Source organism: Balaenoptera physalus, assembly GCF_965194825.1.
Source record: "Balaenoptera physalus genome assembly, chromosome: 1".
NCBI classification, from domain to species: domain Eukaryota; kingdom Metazoa; phylum Chordata; class Mammalia; order Artiodactyla; family Balaenopteridae; genus Balaenoptera; species Balaenoptera physalus.
Window position 1 is genome coordinate 20,189,854 of NC_138882.1, and position 16,240 is coordinate 20,206,093.

The 16,240-nt window shown below is 42.0% G+C and overlaps 2 protein-coding genes across 4 annotated transcripts in view; both read left to right on the forward strand.

Moving 5' to 3' along the window:
• MTARC2 (mitochondrial amidoxime reducing component 2) overlaps positions 1 to 6,095 on the forward strand; it is a 33,130-nt gene extending 27,035 nt beyond the window's left edge. The window contains exons 7-8 of the mRNA XM_082427534.1: positions 703 to 841; positions 4,859 to 6,095. Coding sequence (XP_082283660.1) covers positions 703 to 829 — 127 coding nt within the window. The 3' untranslated portion in view covers positions 830 to 841; positions 4,859 to 6,095. The remainder of the gene's footprint in view (positions 1 to 702; positions 842 to 4,858) is intronic.
• Positions 6,096 to 10,510: 4,415 nt separating this feature from the next.
• MTARC1 (mitochondrial amidoxime reducing component 1) overlaps positions 10,511 to 16,240 on the forward strand; it is a 31,836-nt gene continuing 26,106 nt past the window's right edge. For 2 of the 3 annotated variants that reach the window (XR_014254229.1, XM_082427521.1), the window contains exons 1-2: positions 10,511 to 11,011; positions 13,789 to 13,962. Coding sequence is in view for 2 of the 3 variants with exons in the window: in XM_082427521.1 (XP_082283647.1) it covers positions 10,737 to 11,011; positions 13,789 to 13,962 (449 nt within the window). In the remaining variant the exon portion in view is untranslated. The remainder of the gene's footprint in view (positions 11,012 to 13,788; positions 13,963 to 16,240) is intronic. The other variant, XM_082427520.1, reaches the window with a different exon arrangement.

The following is a 16,240-nucleotide window of genomic DNA, read 5'->3' on the forward strand; positions in this document are numbered from 1 at the left end:
GTAGAACATCCACGTGTCCAGTGTATTTTTATATTATCCCCATCCTTTGAACCGCTTATGGCTGTAGGTGCTCTGTCTGGGCAACTTTCTGTTCTCTGCTCGTTTTGTGTCTGTTGTTTAATGTACGTGAGTACTTGTGGCTTTCTCTTTTTTTTCTAGATGGATCTTCGAGTGCTTTGGACAAATTTTTAATTGTATAATCCTACATTTTGCAATTTTTGTCTCTCTCACATCAATTTTTAATAACCTTTACATGTGTATTTCCAAATTAAGACCTCGAGTCATTTTATTTTTATTGCAACTCACATTTATTTGATAGAATCAATATCAAGAATATGAGAATTGTTGAGGAAGCCTGGAGTTCAGGGCAGGTCCATTTTGAGATTGTACGGGCATTTATTTCCATGAGTTGTGAAGCTGGAAGTACACATGCAAACAAAGTATTTATTTTAAGTAACACGTACAAGTTTCTTCTTTTGGGCTCAAAACGAAGCCATAGAAAAGCTGTTTAGACTCTCAGGATACTTCTAGAAAAACCAGGATTATTTGCAGTTTGACTAATTGCCAAGACTTCTCTGTCCACATTTTAGAAAAGGCTTGCTGCTTATTTATACAGAACCTGAGAATGAACGCTTGAATTCCACTGAGAGCACTTAGATTATTTCCTCTGTGTGCCTAAGGGTGAATTTTTGCTTCTTTCAGCTACCGCCTGTGTGATCCTTCCGAGAAGCCAATTTACCAGTCATCCCCACTTTTTGGGATGTATTATTCGGTGGAAAAAATTGGAAGCCTGAAAGTTGGTGACCCCGTGTACCAGATGGTACAGTGACAGATCCACTAGGTAAAGGGCAATCTTTGCTTCTGGAATGCAGTGCCTTGAAACCATGGCCATATTTTCTTGTGTTGAGATGCTTTTACGTTTTGCTGCTTTAACTCTTGGGAGAATGAACAGTTTGTGCTCTGATCTTTGGAGCTGGAAAATGCCCTTTATTTTTATTCCCCGCAGCAATCAGTATTCTTGCAGCCTCCTCCACCTCACTTTCCCATCCAATTATAAAATGTGGATGCAGGAGCCCCAGCAGAAAGACAGGTTTGGGTCCCAGTTCATTAGGGAATATCATGAAGGAATAAGAAAGTGAAGGTGAGCGGTTCTGGAGAGTTCTGTATTTATTTTTTGTGTCTGTGATAGAAAAGTGAAGGGGAAATGTATAGACTATTCAAAGTCAACTTGGGGGAAATATGTTAAATCAAATGCTTGTTATCAAATGTATTTTTAAAATATGATTTAAAGTGTGAAAAAAATCGGTGCAACAAGGTGTCTGGATTCTGAATCTTAAGGAAGAAAACAGTGTTCTCACGTTGAGTTCCTTGGGCCAAATAAAATTCAGACTCCTGGAGCATAAAGCCTACGCCCCAAATTATAGGAATGGGAAAGTCAGTCAGAAGACCTCAAACTGAAGATTATAAGTAACTCTTCTCATAAAATCCATAACCCCGATCTTAAAGTCCCTTCATCTCCAAAACTCTTGACCATTCTTCTCTTTAATTCTGACCTGGCTTTCACACCTTCTTGCCTGACCATCCTTCAGGACAACGTGGCACAGTGGTTTAGACAGTCGAGATCGATCCTTAGGCAGACTTGGGTTTATAATCCTAGCAGTTCCCTTTCCTAACTCTGTTGAGTTATTTAATCCCTCTGTCCCTCTAAGCCTCAGTACTCTTACCTGCAAAGTGGGATTAAAAATAGTACTCACCAAAACAACCAATACAAGTTGTTTTGAGGGTTAATTCATATGAAGTTGTAGCATTGCATGGAAAGTGGTCCATACATATTAGCTACGATCTTTATTGTCATCATTGCAGCAAGTACTCCATGTAGGGCCCAGTCTCAGGTGCCAGAGTGAATAGAAAGATGAGACAGGCTGGGCAAAAAAGAAACTTCTGGCTATGGTCAGGCATGTACATAACCATATTACATCTTTCATATTACATCATACATACACGTTACATATTACATATTTCATCAGTCCGAGGATGCCTATTTTCCCCAAGTTTTAAAACCTCTGAAATCAGAAAGCTTCTTATAACATTTCAAGGTATCTTCTAGAAAAACCTTGGTGTGCACGGAATAATGTATCTTAGGGTTGATGTATCTTGGATTTGCTGAAATACAGTAAATGCTAGAGAAAAAAATTGTGAAAGTCCCAAGTGCCTACTATTTCTAAAAGCATCTGAGGTACCTTAACAGTTAGCGGTCCTCTGTATTGCTCAGTCTCAAACCTCCTCAAAATCAGATCCTGTTGTGTTGCAGTGGACGGAGGGGAGGAACACCTGTGTTTCACTCACATTCAGCCGTTTCCAATCGTCTTAGCTCCCAAAGCCCTTGTGTTAGAAAGCCTAAGATAATGTGTTATCTTTTGTAGTCCTTCTAGGGTCTCTGTGAGATAGATGTGATAATCAGCATTTTCAGGGGCAAGAAACAAAGGCTCAGATAGGTCAGCTGACCAAGAGGAGGCTTGAAGCCTATTATAGGTTCTTGCAAGTTAGTTTGCCGGTAAAGGTCACTGTGGAAACTGTGTAAGTCCAAATCATGATCAAAACGGTGCTTTTGGAAGATCGTCCTGAGAGCCATGTGTGGAATGGACAGGAGGCAGGTGAGAGGGGAGGGGAAAGGCCAGGCAGGGGTGACAGCATGTGATTTAAATGGGGTGGAGGTCACGGGCGTGGAGAGGCAGGGTGGCGTGCCCAGATGCTCAGCATGACGTGGGTGCTGTTTGCCCTTTGGTCCTAAGCTCCTTTTCAGCTCTTTTAAATCACTTTTCAGCTTTTCTATCACCACTCCCCTGACAAACCCTGAGCGCTTCCCGATGGCTCTCTCCTGCTTCTCTGCTCTGAACTCTCTTCTACCCCATGAGTGCCCTGAGTGCCAGCGCCTCAGCGTCCCATCCGGGGAATGTGGTCATCCCTGCTGCCCGCCCCCGCAGGGCACCGAGAGGTTTCCTCTCTGGTGGGCATTTCTGTTGGGCTTTACAAATAACAACGTTGCTCCCCTACTTTGATTGTGAGCCTACTGTAGTTTCTGATTCTGGAGGGTCTCCTTTATCCAACAGGTTGATTAAAGCCATTAAGAAAAATAGCTGTTAATACTTGCACCAGGGTTACTTGAGTTGTTTTTTTAAATCCATTTAAAATATAATTATACAAAAGTTTGTCTGTTCCATTATAAATGCAATTCATATTCATCACAGCAAATTTAGAAGACACCAGAAATGTAGAAGAAAAAATCACCCATTGTTACCACTTGTAAATTTTATTTTGGTTTGTTTTTTGTCTGTTTAAGGTAGCCCTGATCTATAGTATATCATGATCTGTATGATTATATATCATATATAATGCAGATATATATTATATATAATTTATATATATACAAATATGTATTTGTCGACTGAAGAAAAATACACAACCTAAAAGTTGTGAGTTAAGTCTTATTGGGGGATTTTACTGAGGTTATAGCCTGGGAGACAGCCTCTGAGCTAGCTCTGAGGAACTGCTCTGAAGAGATCAGGGAGAAGCCAGGATATATATGAGTATTTTGCTGGGAAAAAAAAAAAATGTAGTCGAACTTCAAAAGATGACTGCTCATCACAAAGAGTAGACGTCTCAAGTTAATGATCTGAGTGCTTTTCTGCCTGTGGGAAGGTGCAAGAGTCTGGGCTCATTGAAATTATTCCTTAGTTATGCACCTTAATGCTCTAGGGCCAGTATTCAAAGCACAGAACGCTTTCTGTTTTTCTCCATCCTGAATTCTCCTCAGGGCACACCTTCCTTGGGCTTCTGCAGCTGCTGATGGCTTGATCCTCGTAGAACCCGAATGGTGGGCAACATTTTTTGTTTACCGGAAGGGCAGGCAACATTCCCTGCCCACAAATCATATGATATATGTACACACACATATATATGTATATCTCTGAACTATGAGCTTATGAATATGTATCTATGAATTACAAACTAGGTATCATAAGCACTTTCATAGTCCTCCAACCTATTAAATGTCATTTAAAAAAAATAAATTTATTTATTTATTTATTTGTTTTTTAATTTGGCTGCGTTGGGTCTTCATTGCTGCGCGTGGGCTTTCTCTAGTTGCGGCGAGCGGGGGCTACTCTTCTTTGTGGTGTGCAGGCTTCTCATTGCGGTGGCTTCCCTTGTGGCGGAGCACGGGCTTTAGGCGTGCGGGCTTCAGTAGTTGTGGCACGTGGGCTCAGTAGTTGTGGCTCATGGGCTCTAGAGCGCAGGCTCAGTAGTTGCGGTGCGCGGGCTTAGTTGCTCCGCGGCATGTGGGATCTTCCTGGACCAGGGCTCGAACCCGTGTCCCCTGCATTGGCAGGCGGATTCTTAACCACTGCGCCACCAGGGAAGTCCTAAAATGTCATTTTTGACGGCTTCGTAACATTACGTGACACTGTTTAAACACCATTTTACAGTATTTGATACTCGAACTATATCCAATTTTGTTATCAGTAATATTGTAGTATATGCCGTTATATGCAGAGCATTTTAAAATTGTTTTTCTATAAGTTAGGTTTCTAAAGGTGGAATTATTGCCTCGTGGGGTATAGGCATATTTTTTAGCATCTTGACGAATTGCTTTCCAAAGGGTTCTTCCCATCTGCACCCTGACCTGTCATATGAGAGAGAGATCCCTGGCTCTGGGCTTTGCCGAGGTAATTTGGTACAGGACATAGTTTATATTTTGTGCATTTTAACCTCAATAAGTGACTGGTTTGTGCATGTTTGAGTTATTTATGACTGGTAAGAGAAACAGCCAGATAAGTAGAGATTCTTACAATTTTTTCAGGTTTCAGCATCCCGGAGGCACTGATCCGGATTTTAATGACCACAGCAGCACCACCTGGGCAAATTCTTATTACCCAGCCTGTGACCATCTTCATCGTAGAAATGAATCTCTTTTTGGAGTTAACGGATGCTCTGAGTTGATGCAAGGAAAGTATGAGAGGTGATTTGGGAATAAGAACATATGTAGATTTTAGATAATGAAGACTTTTAAAATAAATAAAATTGCCGATAAAATTAATGTGTGGTAGCTACTGCACTTCTCCAATCCCTGACATTAATATTGAGGAATAAAGAAAGTTTAAAGGACAAAATAGTGCCATTTGCAGCAACATGGATACAACTAGAGATCATCATATGAAGTGAAGTAAGTCAGAAAGAGATAGACAAATACCATATGATATCACTTATATGTGGAATCTAAAATATGACACAAATGAACCTATCTAGGAAACAGAAACAGACTCATAGACATAGAGAACAGACTTATGGTTGCCAAGGGGGAGCGGGGAGGGAGAGGGATGGACTGGGAGTTTGGGGTTGGTAGATACAAACTGTTACATTTAGAATGGATAAACAAGGTCTTAATGTATAGCATAAGGAACTGTATTCAATATCCTGTGATAAACCATAATGGAAAATAATATAAAAAGAGAATGTAAAAAAAAAGTTTAAAGAATCAGCTAAAAAGCTACACAATTTTTTTGAATGCTTATATTTTATTACCCATCGTTCTGTGTTTTAGGAGACATGAGAAACAACAGGTTTCCTAATATGCCTTTACATGTTAACATACAAATTCCTATTAGTGACATGTTAACACACAGATTCTTACTGATTGGTTTTTACATCGCTATTGAGTCCTGTTGACTTTTTGCTTGTGTGGTTTTGACCCCACCATTATGGAATCGGGTTTTATTTGAGAATGGAAATTATTCTGTAGACTTTGCTTCTATATTTGATTATGCCTCTATTAAGCCAGGTAAAAGTAATTGTAACTGACAGATACACCAAGTATGAATTCCAAGTACGATAAAGAAGAGAATGGGATTTGAAAGAGAATGAAATTTTGACAGTAGGAGTAGGAGGATGGAATCACGAACCTATTCTTTTAGATGCCAGTGATTTTTGAACTATTTTGGTATGACTAGAACAAGAATTCTCACTGATGTAATATGAGAATGAATGAACTCACAATTTTGTGGTTTCTTTAATATTAATAAATGTGATTCTCAATTGTACTTTTTCTTTGGTATTTCTGAGTCTGCTTCCAGGGCTTTTCTCATTTTGTATTAAAGCTTCAGTCACTGTCATTCGTTGTTCTTTACCCTTTCTGATAGACTAGCAGAGATGCAGTCGGACTCCACAGATGTTACCTCCTGTCATTGGTGGGGTAGGGCCATCATAACCTACACAGATAGACCGTCTGAGGCGTGATGGCCAGTGACTGCCCAGGGACTGCCTGGTGCCCTGTGAGGAACAGCTGTTGCTTCCTTCTCCACTCTCCTTTGCTGGGTTCTGGGACTGAAATTCACCTCCACTGCCAGTACCCTGTGAGGTAAAAGTGTTAACTTAGCTATATCCCTGGGTGAAGTTTGGAAATGATGAAATTGAAAAATCATGCTCACTTTAAAGTCAACCGTTAAAGTAGAGAAGCAACTTTTTTTCCTGTTAAATTTCCGAAGAGAAATCAGGGAGGGAAGTAAACAGAAGTAAACAAAATTTAATGCCCCTGAGCTGCCCTTTCTGTGGAGCATATGGAGCTCAAGTCCTGACCGTTCTGTGCTGTGTTGCTGTTCACTCTGTCCCCCCAACCTGCCCCCCGCCGCCCCGCCACTGCTTCCCCTCCGCCCCCCCATGGTGCACATCACCACCAGTCAACCTTTCTTCTGGGGAAGCTAGATTCATGCAAGGCCCTTCTTCCTCCAGCTCATTCCTGGAAGAGGCCAGATCACTGAAGAGCCCTAACGCCTGAAGCAGCACTGGCCTCTGTGCTCTGAACTCAGTTCCTGGATTTCACAGGAGTGGGGAGAGAGGGCATACCTGGGGTGGGAGGAGGAAAGGAAGGACAGATATACTCTGTTTAGGCCTAAATATTTATGGTGGGGAACAATGTCCAAGGACAGATCCTTGCTCAGCACTGAAAGGCCCTGAGGTGTGTTGCCATCTGGGGAAAGAGGATTCACTGTCCTTTGGAAACTGACCCTTCTGTGATGTAAGACACCCTCTGTCTGCATGGATGAGTTTGATGAGGTCTTGTACCATCCTGGCCCGTGTGCTGAGCTTGAGCCTGAGAACAGCTCTCTCCTTGGCCAAACCTTACTCAAGCTCCTCTGAGCCCTCTTCTCAACTGGGCTTCCACCTTGGCTATAGCCTTGTCAGACCTGCCTAGCCCAGTTTTAACAAGAATCCTGCTAAGCCCAGTTTTTGAGAGAATCCCTACCTTTGATGTCTCTGCTTAGTAATTTTTCAGCCACTCACCCCCTCACTGTGCCCCTTGGCTATACATCCCCAGATGTCTTTGCTGTATTCAGAGTTGAGCCCTATTGTAATGACCTCTATTAAAATAGTTCTATTTTTCTAATTGACATATAACATTGTATTAGTTTAAGGTGCACAACATAGTGATTTGATATGTATACATATAAATGAAATGATATGTGTGTGTATAAATGAAATGATATGTGTATTTATAAATGAAATGATATGTGTATGTATAAATGAAATATGTGTATGTATAAATGAAATGATATGTGTATGTATAAATGAAATGATATCTGTATATATAAATGAAATGATATGTGTATATATAAATGAAATGATATGTGTATGTATAAATGAAATGATATATGTGTGTGTGAATGAAACCACAATAAGTTTAGTGAACATCCATTACCTCATATAGTTACAATATTTTTTCTTGTGATGAGAACTTTTAAGATCTAATATCTTAGCAATTTTTAAATATACAATACAGCATTGTTATATATGATCACCATGCTGTACATTGCATCCCCAGGACTTATTTTTCTTATAACTGGAAGTTTGTACTTATTGACCACCTTCACCCATTTTGCACACCCCATCCCTATGTCTGGCAACCACCAATCTGTTCTCTGTATCTATGAGCTTGGTTTTTTAGATTCCAATTATAAGTGAAATCATACTGTATTTGTCTTTCTCTGTCTGACATACTTCACTTAGTATAATGCACTCGAAGTCCACCCATATTGTCACAAATGGCAGGATTTCCTTTTTTTTATGCTTGAATAATATCCCATTGTATATATATACACCACAACTTCTTTCTCCATTCATCAGTCTATGGACACTTGGGTTGTTTACATGTCTTAGTGATTGTAAATAATGCTGCAGTGAACCTGGGGGTGTAGATGTCTTTTCACGATAGTGATTTTGTTTCTTTCAGATGTATACCCAGAAGTGGAATTGCTGGATCATTTGGTAGTTCTATTTAAAAAATTTTTAGGAAACTCCATATTTTTTCTCAAAGTGGCTGTACCAATTTATATTCTCACCAACAGTGCACAAGGGTTCCCTTTCCTTCACTTTTCCCCAAAACTTATCTCTTTCTTTTATGATCATAGCCACTTTAACAGGTGTAAGTGATATCTCATTGTGGTTTTGATTTGCATTTCCCTGATGATTAGTGATGTTGAGCACCTTTTCATGTACCTGTTGGCCATCTGTATGTATGTCTTCTTTGAAAAAATGTCTATTTAGTTCCTCTGCCCATTTTAAAAATTGGCTTTTTTCTTTTTGCTGTTGAGTTGTATGTGTTCTTTATATATGTTGAATATTAACCCCTCATCAGAGATATGATTTGAAAATATTTTCCCTCATTATATAGGTTGCCTTTTCATTTTGTTAATGGTTTCCTTTGCTGCACAGAAGCTTTTTAGTTTGATGTAATCCCACTTATGTATGTTTGCTTTTGTTGCCCTTGCTTTTGGTGTTAAATCTAAAAATCATTGTCAAGACAGATGTCAAGGAGCTTACTGCCCATGTTTTCTTCTAGGAGTTTTATGGTTTCAGGTTTTATTCAAGTCTTCAATCTATTTTGAATTGATTTTTGTGTATGGTGTAAGATAGGGTGGGAAGAGAAGTTTCAGTTTCATACTTTTCCTAACACAATTTATTGAAAAGACTATCCTATCCATTCCGCATTGTTTATGCTTGGCTCCTTTGTTGAAATTAATTGACCAGATATGTGTGAGTTTATTTCCGGGCTCTCAGTTGAGCAATTCCATTGATCTATGTGTCTGTTTTTATGCCAACTCTATACTATATTAATTACTATAGCTTTGTAATATAATTTGAAATCAGGAAGTGTGATGTGTCCAGATTTGTTCTTCTTTCTCAAGATTGCTTTGGTTCTTCGGGGTCTATTGTGGCTCCATGCGAATTTTAGGATTGTTTTTTCTATTTCTGTGAAAACTGCCATTGGAATTTTGATAGGGATTCCATTGACTCTGCAGATTGCTTTAGGTAGTATGGTTATTTTAACGATATTAATTCTTCCGATCCATGAGCACAGAGCATCTTTCCATTTATTTGTGTCTTCTTCAATGTGTTTTAGTTTTCAAAGTACAAATCTTTCACCTCTTTGGTTAAATTAACTCCTAGGTATTTTACTCTTTTTGGTAAGTTATAAATAGGATTGTTTTCTTAATTTCTCTGATAGTTCATTGTTAGTGTATAGATATGCAACTGATTTTTGTATATTGAGTTCGTGACCTGCAACTTAACTGAATTCATTTATTAATTATAACAGTTTTTTTTTTTTTTTTTTTTTCTGTGTGGAATCTTTAGGGTTTTCTAAGGCAGCTGGACACTGTGAAGGCCACGTGGTGCCCGCCCGCTCCTAGCTCCAGGAGACGGATCTGCCCGCTGCCTGATTTCTAATTTCAAAATTATATTTTGTCCTGCGAATTGTTTTTGTTTATTTTAGGTTAAATAAACAACCCACTGATAAATGGAACATTTATAAATGGTATGGAATATTTATAAATGGCATATATTTCCTGCCATATCAATAAACAAAGGATGTCACAGTCATCAATGATTGCAACTCTCCAACGTGAACCTGTGAGCCCTGAGGAAACTCAGGGCTGAAGAGGATCCCTGCCATCTAGCAGCCATCAGACTGCAGTCACTCCCTGCGGGGAGCCCTGAGGAAACTCAGGATGTAAAAATACAGGATCCTGGCCCAGATAGCTGAGGTGCATATCAGAGGAATGATTTCAGTGAGCCCAGTCTCCTGCATCTGCCCATACATAGAAAAGGGGTAAATTCCTTAACTTGAGATAACTGGCTTTCTTTAATTAACAATAATCTTATGACGTTCCACACTACCTGCCCTTTGTTGCCAAACTCCTATATATCCTTGGCTGCCCCCTCGCCTCCTCTGAGCAGTTTCCAGAGTTATCTGAACCGCTGTCTCCCGGGCTGCAGTCCTCATTTTGCTCCAAATAAAACTTAACTTGCAACTTTCACCTTGTGCATTTTTTTAAGTCAACGCCACAAGTACGTAAATAAATAAACTGGTCACTTGTAGCGATCATGGGGGAGGGCACGTCGCCTAGTAGCCAGCAGGCGGCGGAAGTGGAGGCGGCGGCGGGCAGTAGACCGCGTAGAAGCCGAGCCACCACCTCCTACCCGCAGCGCCCCAGGGGCCAGGCCTCAGGAGCAGCACGCGATACTCCGGCCGGAAGGAGATTCGGGAACCGCCCTCCCCTTGGACGCCCGGTTAAGGGCGGCGCCTCCGCCCGCAGCCCCCGGCGGCGGCCGCGCTCCTGCCTGGCTTGCTGGGCGTCCCGGGTGGGCCCCGCTGGAGTCCCCGGCGCGCCCGCGATCGCTGGGTCATGGGCGCCGCCGGCTCGTCCGCGCTAGCCCGCCTGGGCCTCCCCGCGCCGCAGCCCCGGCCCCGCTGGCTCGGGGTCGCCGCGCTGGGACTGGCCGCGGTGGCGCTGGGGGCCGTGGCCTGGCGTCGCGCGCGGCCCGGGCGGCGCCGGCGGCTGCAGCAGGTGGGCACCGTGGCAGAGCTCTGGATCTACCCCGTCAAGTCCTGCAAGGGGGTGTCGGTGAAGGCGGCGGAGTGCACGGCCCTGGGGCTGCGCAGCGGTCACTTGCGGGACAGGTAGGGCTGAGCCCGGGAGCGGGGGAGGCCTGCGGAGTCCTTCCCTTACAAAGAAAGTGGGAGCTGGCGGGGGTCGGGAGAGAGGAAAGGAAGAAGAGAAAAGGGGGCCGTCACCTCCCAACCGCAGACCCAGGGTCCCGATCTGCCTTCCGGCTATGGCTTGCGCCCCAGAGGAGGTGCGGCATTGGTCCCCAGGTGTCAGCCGGTGCGCAAGCAAACTGACTCAATTCCGTCTAGCGGAAGGGGCGAGCTTCACAGGATTGGTCCCCGCCAGTTTATTCTTACTGTCTCTTGAGAACTTGGGGAAACTTGGAGCCACGGATCCAAACCCTCAAAGAGCTCACCAAGGTGGAGCACATAATCGTAATCACGATTAAAGTTTAAGATTCTTGCAGCTTAAAAAGTGCTATTGCATACTTTATTTTCCCTAATTCTCTCTTGCACCCTTTTATGGATAAAGAAACTGAGGTTTAGAGCCACACAGCAGTGGCATCGGGACTCTTGTTTTCTTTAGCACACTGGTGCTTTGTAAATAGGGGTTTTATTCATGCCCTACCTGGGTAGTCTCGACCTGTGTGAATTCCTGGGGTTCTGCGAAGATCTCAAAGGCCCAGAGCAAGCAGCTTTGTCCTATTCTGGGTCTGGGCTTGGCCTCAGTGTAAGGCTGACTCCTTCCCAGACCAGCCCTCAGTTGCTGTAGGTAACACACAGGACTGATGAGGGCTGTAACTTTTCCCCCTTCCAGTTCCCCAGACAGAGGGCAATTCGTGACACAGTGGAACCGTGAGCTGTTTTTGTCAGCATACTATCAATAAGTGTGATGGAGAGAAGCGAACAAAGGCTTGCAGTCCGAGGTGGTAATTGACTGAATGTGACAAGTGCCAGGGAGCACAGAGGAAGGAGCATGAGAAACTGGGATGGTCAGGAAGGACTTCATAGCTGGAACTGAAAATGTGGTATATACACACTTTGGAATATTATTCACCCACAGAAAGAAGTTCTAATACATGCTACAGCACAGACAAATCTTGAAAACATTATGTTAAGTGAAATAAGCCAGACACAAAAGGACAGACATTATATAGTTCCAATTATATGAAATACCTAGAACAGGCAAATTCATAGAGATAGAAAGGGGATTAGAGGTTGCCAGGGGCTGGGGAGAGAGGGGAATGGAATGGGTACTTATTGCGTCATGGGTTCAGAGTTTCTGTTTGTGATGACGAAAACGTTTTGGAAATACATAGTGGTGATGGTTGCACAACACTATGAAAGTATTTAATGCCCCTGAATTGTGCACTTAAAAATGGTTAAAGTCATATTTTTTTCACGTCCATTCTCTGTTGTTGGAAATTTGGGTTGTTTCTACTTTTCGGCATCGTGAATAAGGCTGCTGTGAATATTGGCGCCCAAGTATCTGTTTGAGTCCCTGCTTTCAGTTCTTCTGGGTGTGTACCTAAGAGTATGCCAAGTATTTTATGCTGTGTATATCTTACCGCAATAAAAAAATTAAAAAGAAAAAGAAAGGCTGGCATGTGTGAGGGCACAGGTGGTGAGACTGGCTGGGAGGGTAGCCGGGTGATGAAGGGCCTTGCCTGCCTTGCTGAAGAGTTAGAGTTTTATTCTGAAAGCAGGAACCACAGGGCGGCGGTGGTGGGATGTGGTTTGCAGAAGGGGGTGACATGATCAGATTTGTATTTTAGAAATATCAGACTACCATTATTACTAGGAAGGATTACCAGAAAGAATATTCACGTGCTAGTACCAAGGATTTGGGACAGGGCAGAGCTCTGTCTGTATCCAGGATGAAGGGTTGATCAGAGGGTGTTCCTTCTGGAAAAGGCTTACACTAACTTTATTTTTCTTGCATAGCTGAACAACTCAACCACGATGACCTGCCGGAGGTGATGATCTAAAGTATCTGCCATATTTTTTTCTTATGTCTCTGGATTCCCAAAGCACAAGCTCACTTCTATCATTGTAATCATTCCATTCAGTGTGAATGGAAATGACCAAAATGTCAATGTTTAGCTTCCTCAGTAGCTGAAAGGTCCCCTCTACAAACCCATCATTTTTTTTACTGGAAACAGTTCTTTCTATTGCTTTTATTTCTCCATTTATCTTTGTTTTGGGAAGTACCTCTAGACCTTGAGTACTGGGCCAAATAATATTGTCCATATTAACAATAGGCCTTTTGGCAAATTGCAAAAGTCACAGCTCTGAATACTGAAACGTTAATTTCTTTTTAAAGTTGGGGGTGGATTTGGCAAAGTGTAAGTGGCATTGTTTGCTGTTCAGCTTGACTCCACCCTCTGAGAACAATACAGCAACATCTTGTTATTTCTACCAGCAGGAATGCCTCCTTGTGCCAGGCACCATGCTTCCTCGTCTTTCTCCGAGATAGATTCCTATCATCTCCTTAGGGCATGTTTATGAAAGTGAGCAGACTTTCTGGCAATTGAGATGGACGTATAATTAACTTCTTTGATTTCTGTGCCATCAAGGAGCTCAAAACGTTCTGCAGATATTTTGTCTGATGCACGAGTGATTATTAAACACTTTGAAATTAACTGACAGATTCAGTCTTGCTGGGCTGATGAGCTGGTGGACAGGCAGACAGACTGACACACGCACACACATACACACACGCACACAAACTCACACACACCAGGCTTACAGCAAGGAAATCAAAGATGACAGTGTATCACTGAAACTCCCCCAGAGACTGGCTGCCTGTCATGGTGGGCCATGCATACCTTGTGTTTTGAAAATGGCAGGTTTTGGCTTGTGATCAACAAGGAGGGGAATATGGTTACTGCTCGACAGGAACCCCGCCTGGTCCTGATTTCCCTGACCTGTGAGGGTGACACCCTGACCCTCAGTGCAGCCTACACGAAGGACCTGCGACTGCCCATCAAGACACCCACCATAAATGCAGTGCACAAGTGCAGGTAAGGAAAGGATAGCTCTTAATCCTTGCGTGAGTATTTATTCCTGCAGTTTTGGGAAAATGGGAAATGTGGCGGAAATCCGGAGAAACATTGTCAATAATTAACCATTGATTGCGAATGTACCCTATGTAGGGTCAAGTCCTCAACATCGTGATGATCTAAAAGAAGGTGGAAAAGGGGAGCAGCTTCAGAAATGTGTGTTGACGTGGGGCAGAGAAACATAAAAGACTTAAATAGAAAACTATGGGATCAAAGGCATATTGACATGTCAACAAGAGAAAAATAACACCACCAGAGGATAAAGGACAAAAATGGGGTTGGAGTGAGTGGGGAGAGGGTCCTGGAAGAGGTGAGGTTAGATCAATGTATTACCCTAGGATCAATCTCTATGTTGCCTGGAGAGACTGGGAATCTTCGAAGACTGAGGTATGGCGGGAGTTGCAAATGGCTATATGACCCGTGATATTTAGTTTAATGAAAGGAAGTTCCAAAATAGAAAAGAAGAGCTGCAACCAGAAGAGTGTTCTGACCTGCAGATGCCCAGGGGTCCCTGTAATAAAGTGGAGATTCAGCCAGGAGACTGCTCTGTACAGAGTGTCTTTCCTCAACATCAGAAGGCCCTCAAGAGAGCAATTATTCCAGGAAACTAGCTCTGCTTTTAAGAAATCATGTCTAGAGTTCATTTTTTAAATCTTATTTCGGGAAAGTTAAAATATGGTCTAATTATACTCTTGTTACAGTTTCTGCATTTTGAATGAAAATGCCACGTGAATGCTTAATTAGTCCACAGCCTATCATAGAAAATAACATCACATCAAAAAATGTAGTTACTTGAAAAATGTCTAAAGACCCCCAAAAGTTCGTAAAATGCAGAACTAATATGATTTCTGTAATATCAGAATTTTAAACATAATAATATGTTTTCACTTTAATTTGATGGTTTTTCTGATTATAAAAGTAATACATATTCATTGTTGAGAAATTGGAAAATACCAAAAAAGGGAAGAAAACGAAACCCATCTGAGATAACTATAATTCGTATTTTGACATATTTTCTTTCTGTCTCTATGGCTAATACTTTAAAAACCAAATTGAAATAGTACCAAAGAACAGTCTTGAATATGGTTTATATACTTAAGTGTACGTTGAGTCTTTTTTCAGATTGTTAAAAAATCTTCAAAAATACCATTTTCATGTTGGCGTAATGTTTCATTCCATGGGTATCCTCGAATGCATTTTAGCACATCCCATGTTTACACATTTGGATTGTTTTCAGTTTTTTCCAGGTATGAAGAAGAATGTGATGGATAACTTGGCATAAATCTCTGTTCATCTCTCTTATTATTTCCTTAGGGAAAACATTTTAGCAGTGGTTTTGCCAGCGATAGGAGTATGGCTCCTATAGACTTTTGATATATGTTGCTCAATTGCTTTGCAGAATGGTTATACCAGCTATATATTCACCAGCAGTTTATAAGCATATCTGTCTCATCTCATTCTGACCATTATGTTCAAAAATATTTTGCCATTTTTGTGTTAAAAACAGTAATTTCTTATTGATTTAATTTGCATCCATCATTGAGGCAACCTTTTTTTTTTTAAGAGAGTATTTATTATTTTTTTATTTTTTTATTTTTATTTTTTATTTATTTTTAAACTTTCTTGGGTTTATTTTTATTTATTTATTTATGGCTGTGTTAGGTCTTCGTTTCTGTGCGAGGGCTTTCTCTAGTTGCGGCAAGAGGGCCCAGTCTTCAGTGCAGTGTGCGGGCCTCTCATTATCGCGGCCTCTCTTGTTGCGGAGCACAGGCTCCAGACGCGCAGGCTCAGTAGTTGTGGCGCACGGGCCTAGTTGCTCTGCGGCATGTGGGATCTTCCTGGACCAGGGCTCGAACCCGTGTCCCCTGCATTGGCAGGCGGACTCTCAACCACTGCGCCACCAGGGAAGCCCTGAGGCAAACTTTTTAATATGCCTATTGCAGTTTGTATTTCATGTTTCTCCGTATTCTGGTTCCTGTTTGTCTGCCGCGGTTATGTTACCAAACGCACGTCTGTGTGCCCGATGCACAGTGAGGCCAAGCAATACCAAAACGTCGGAGTTTGGAGCAGAGAAAGCTTTACTGCAGGGCCATGCAAGGAGATGGGTGGCTCATGCCTTAAAAAGCCCTGAACTCCCTGAAAGCTTTCAGCAAAGCCCCTTTCTAGGAAAGGTGAGGGAGGGCGTGGTTAGTTGTTGCAAACTTCTCGGGGTCACATCCTTTGTTCTTGAGGTCAGGTC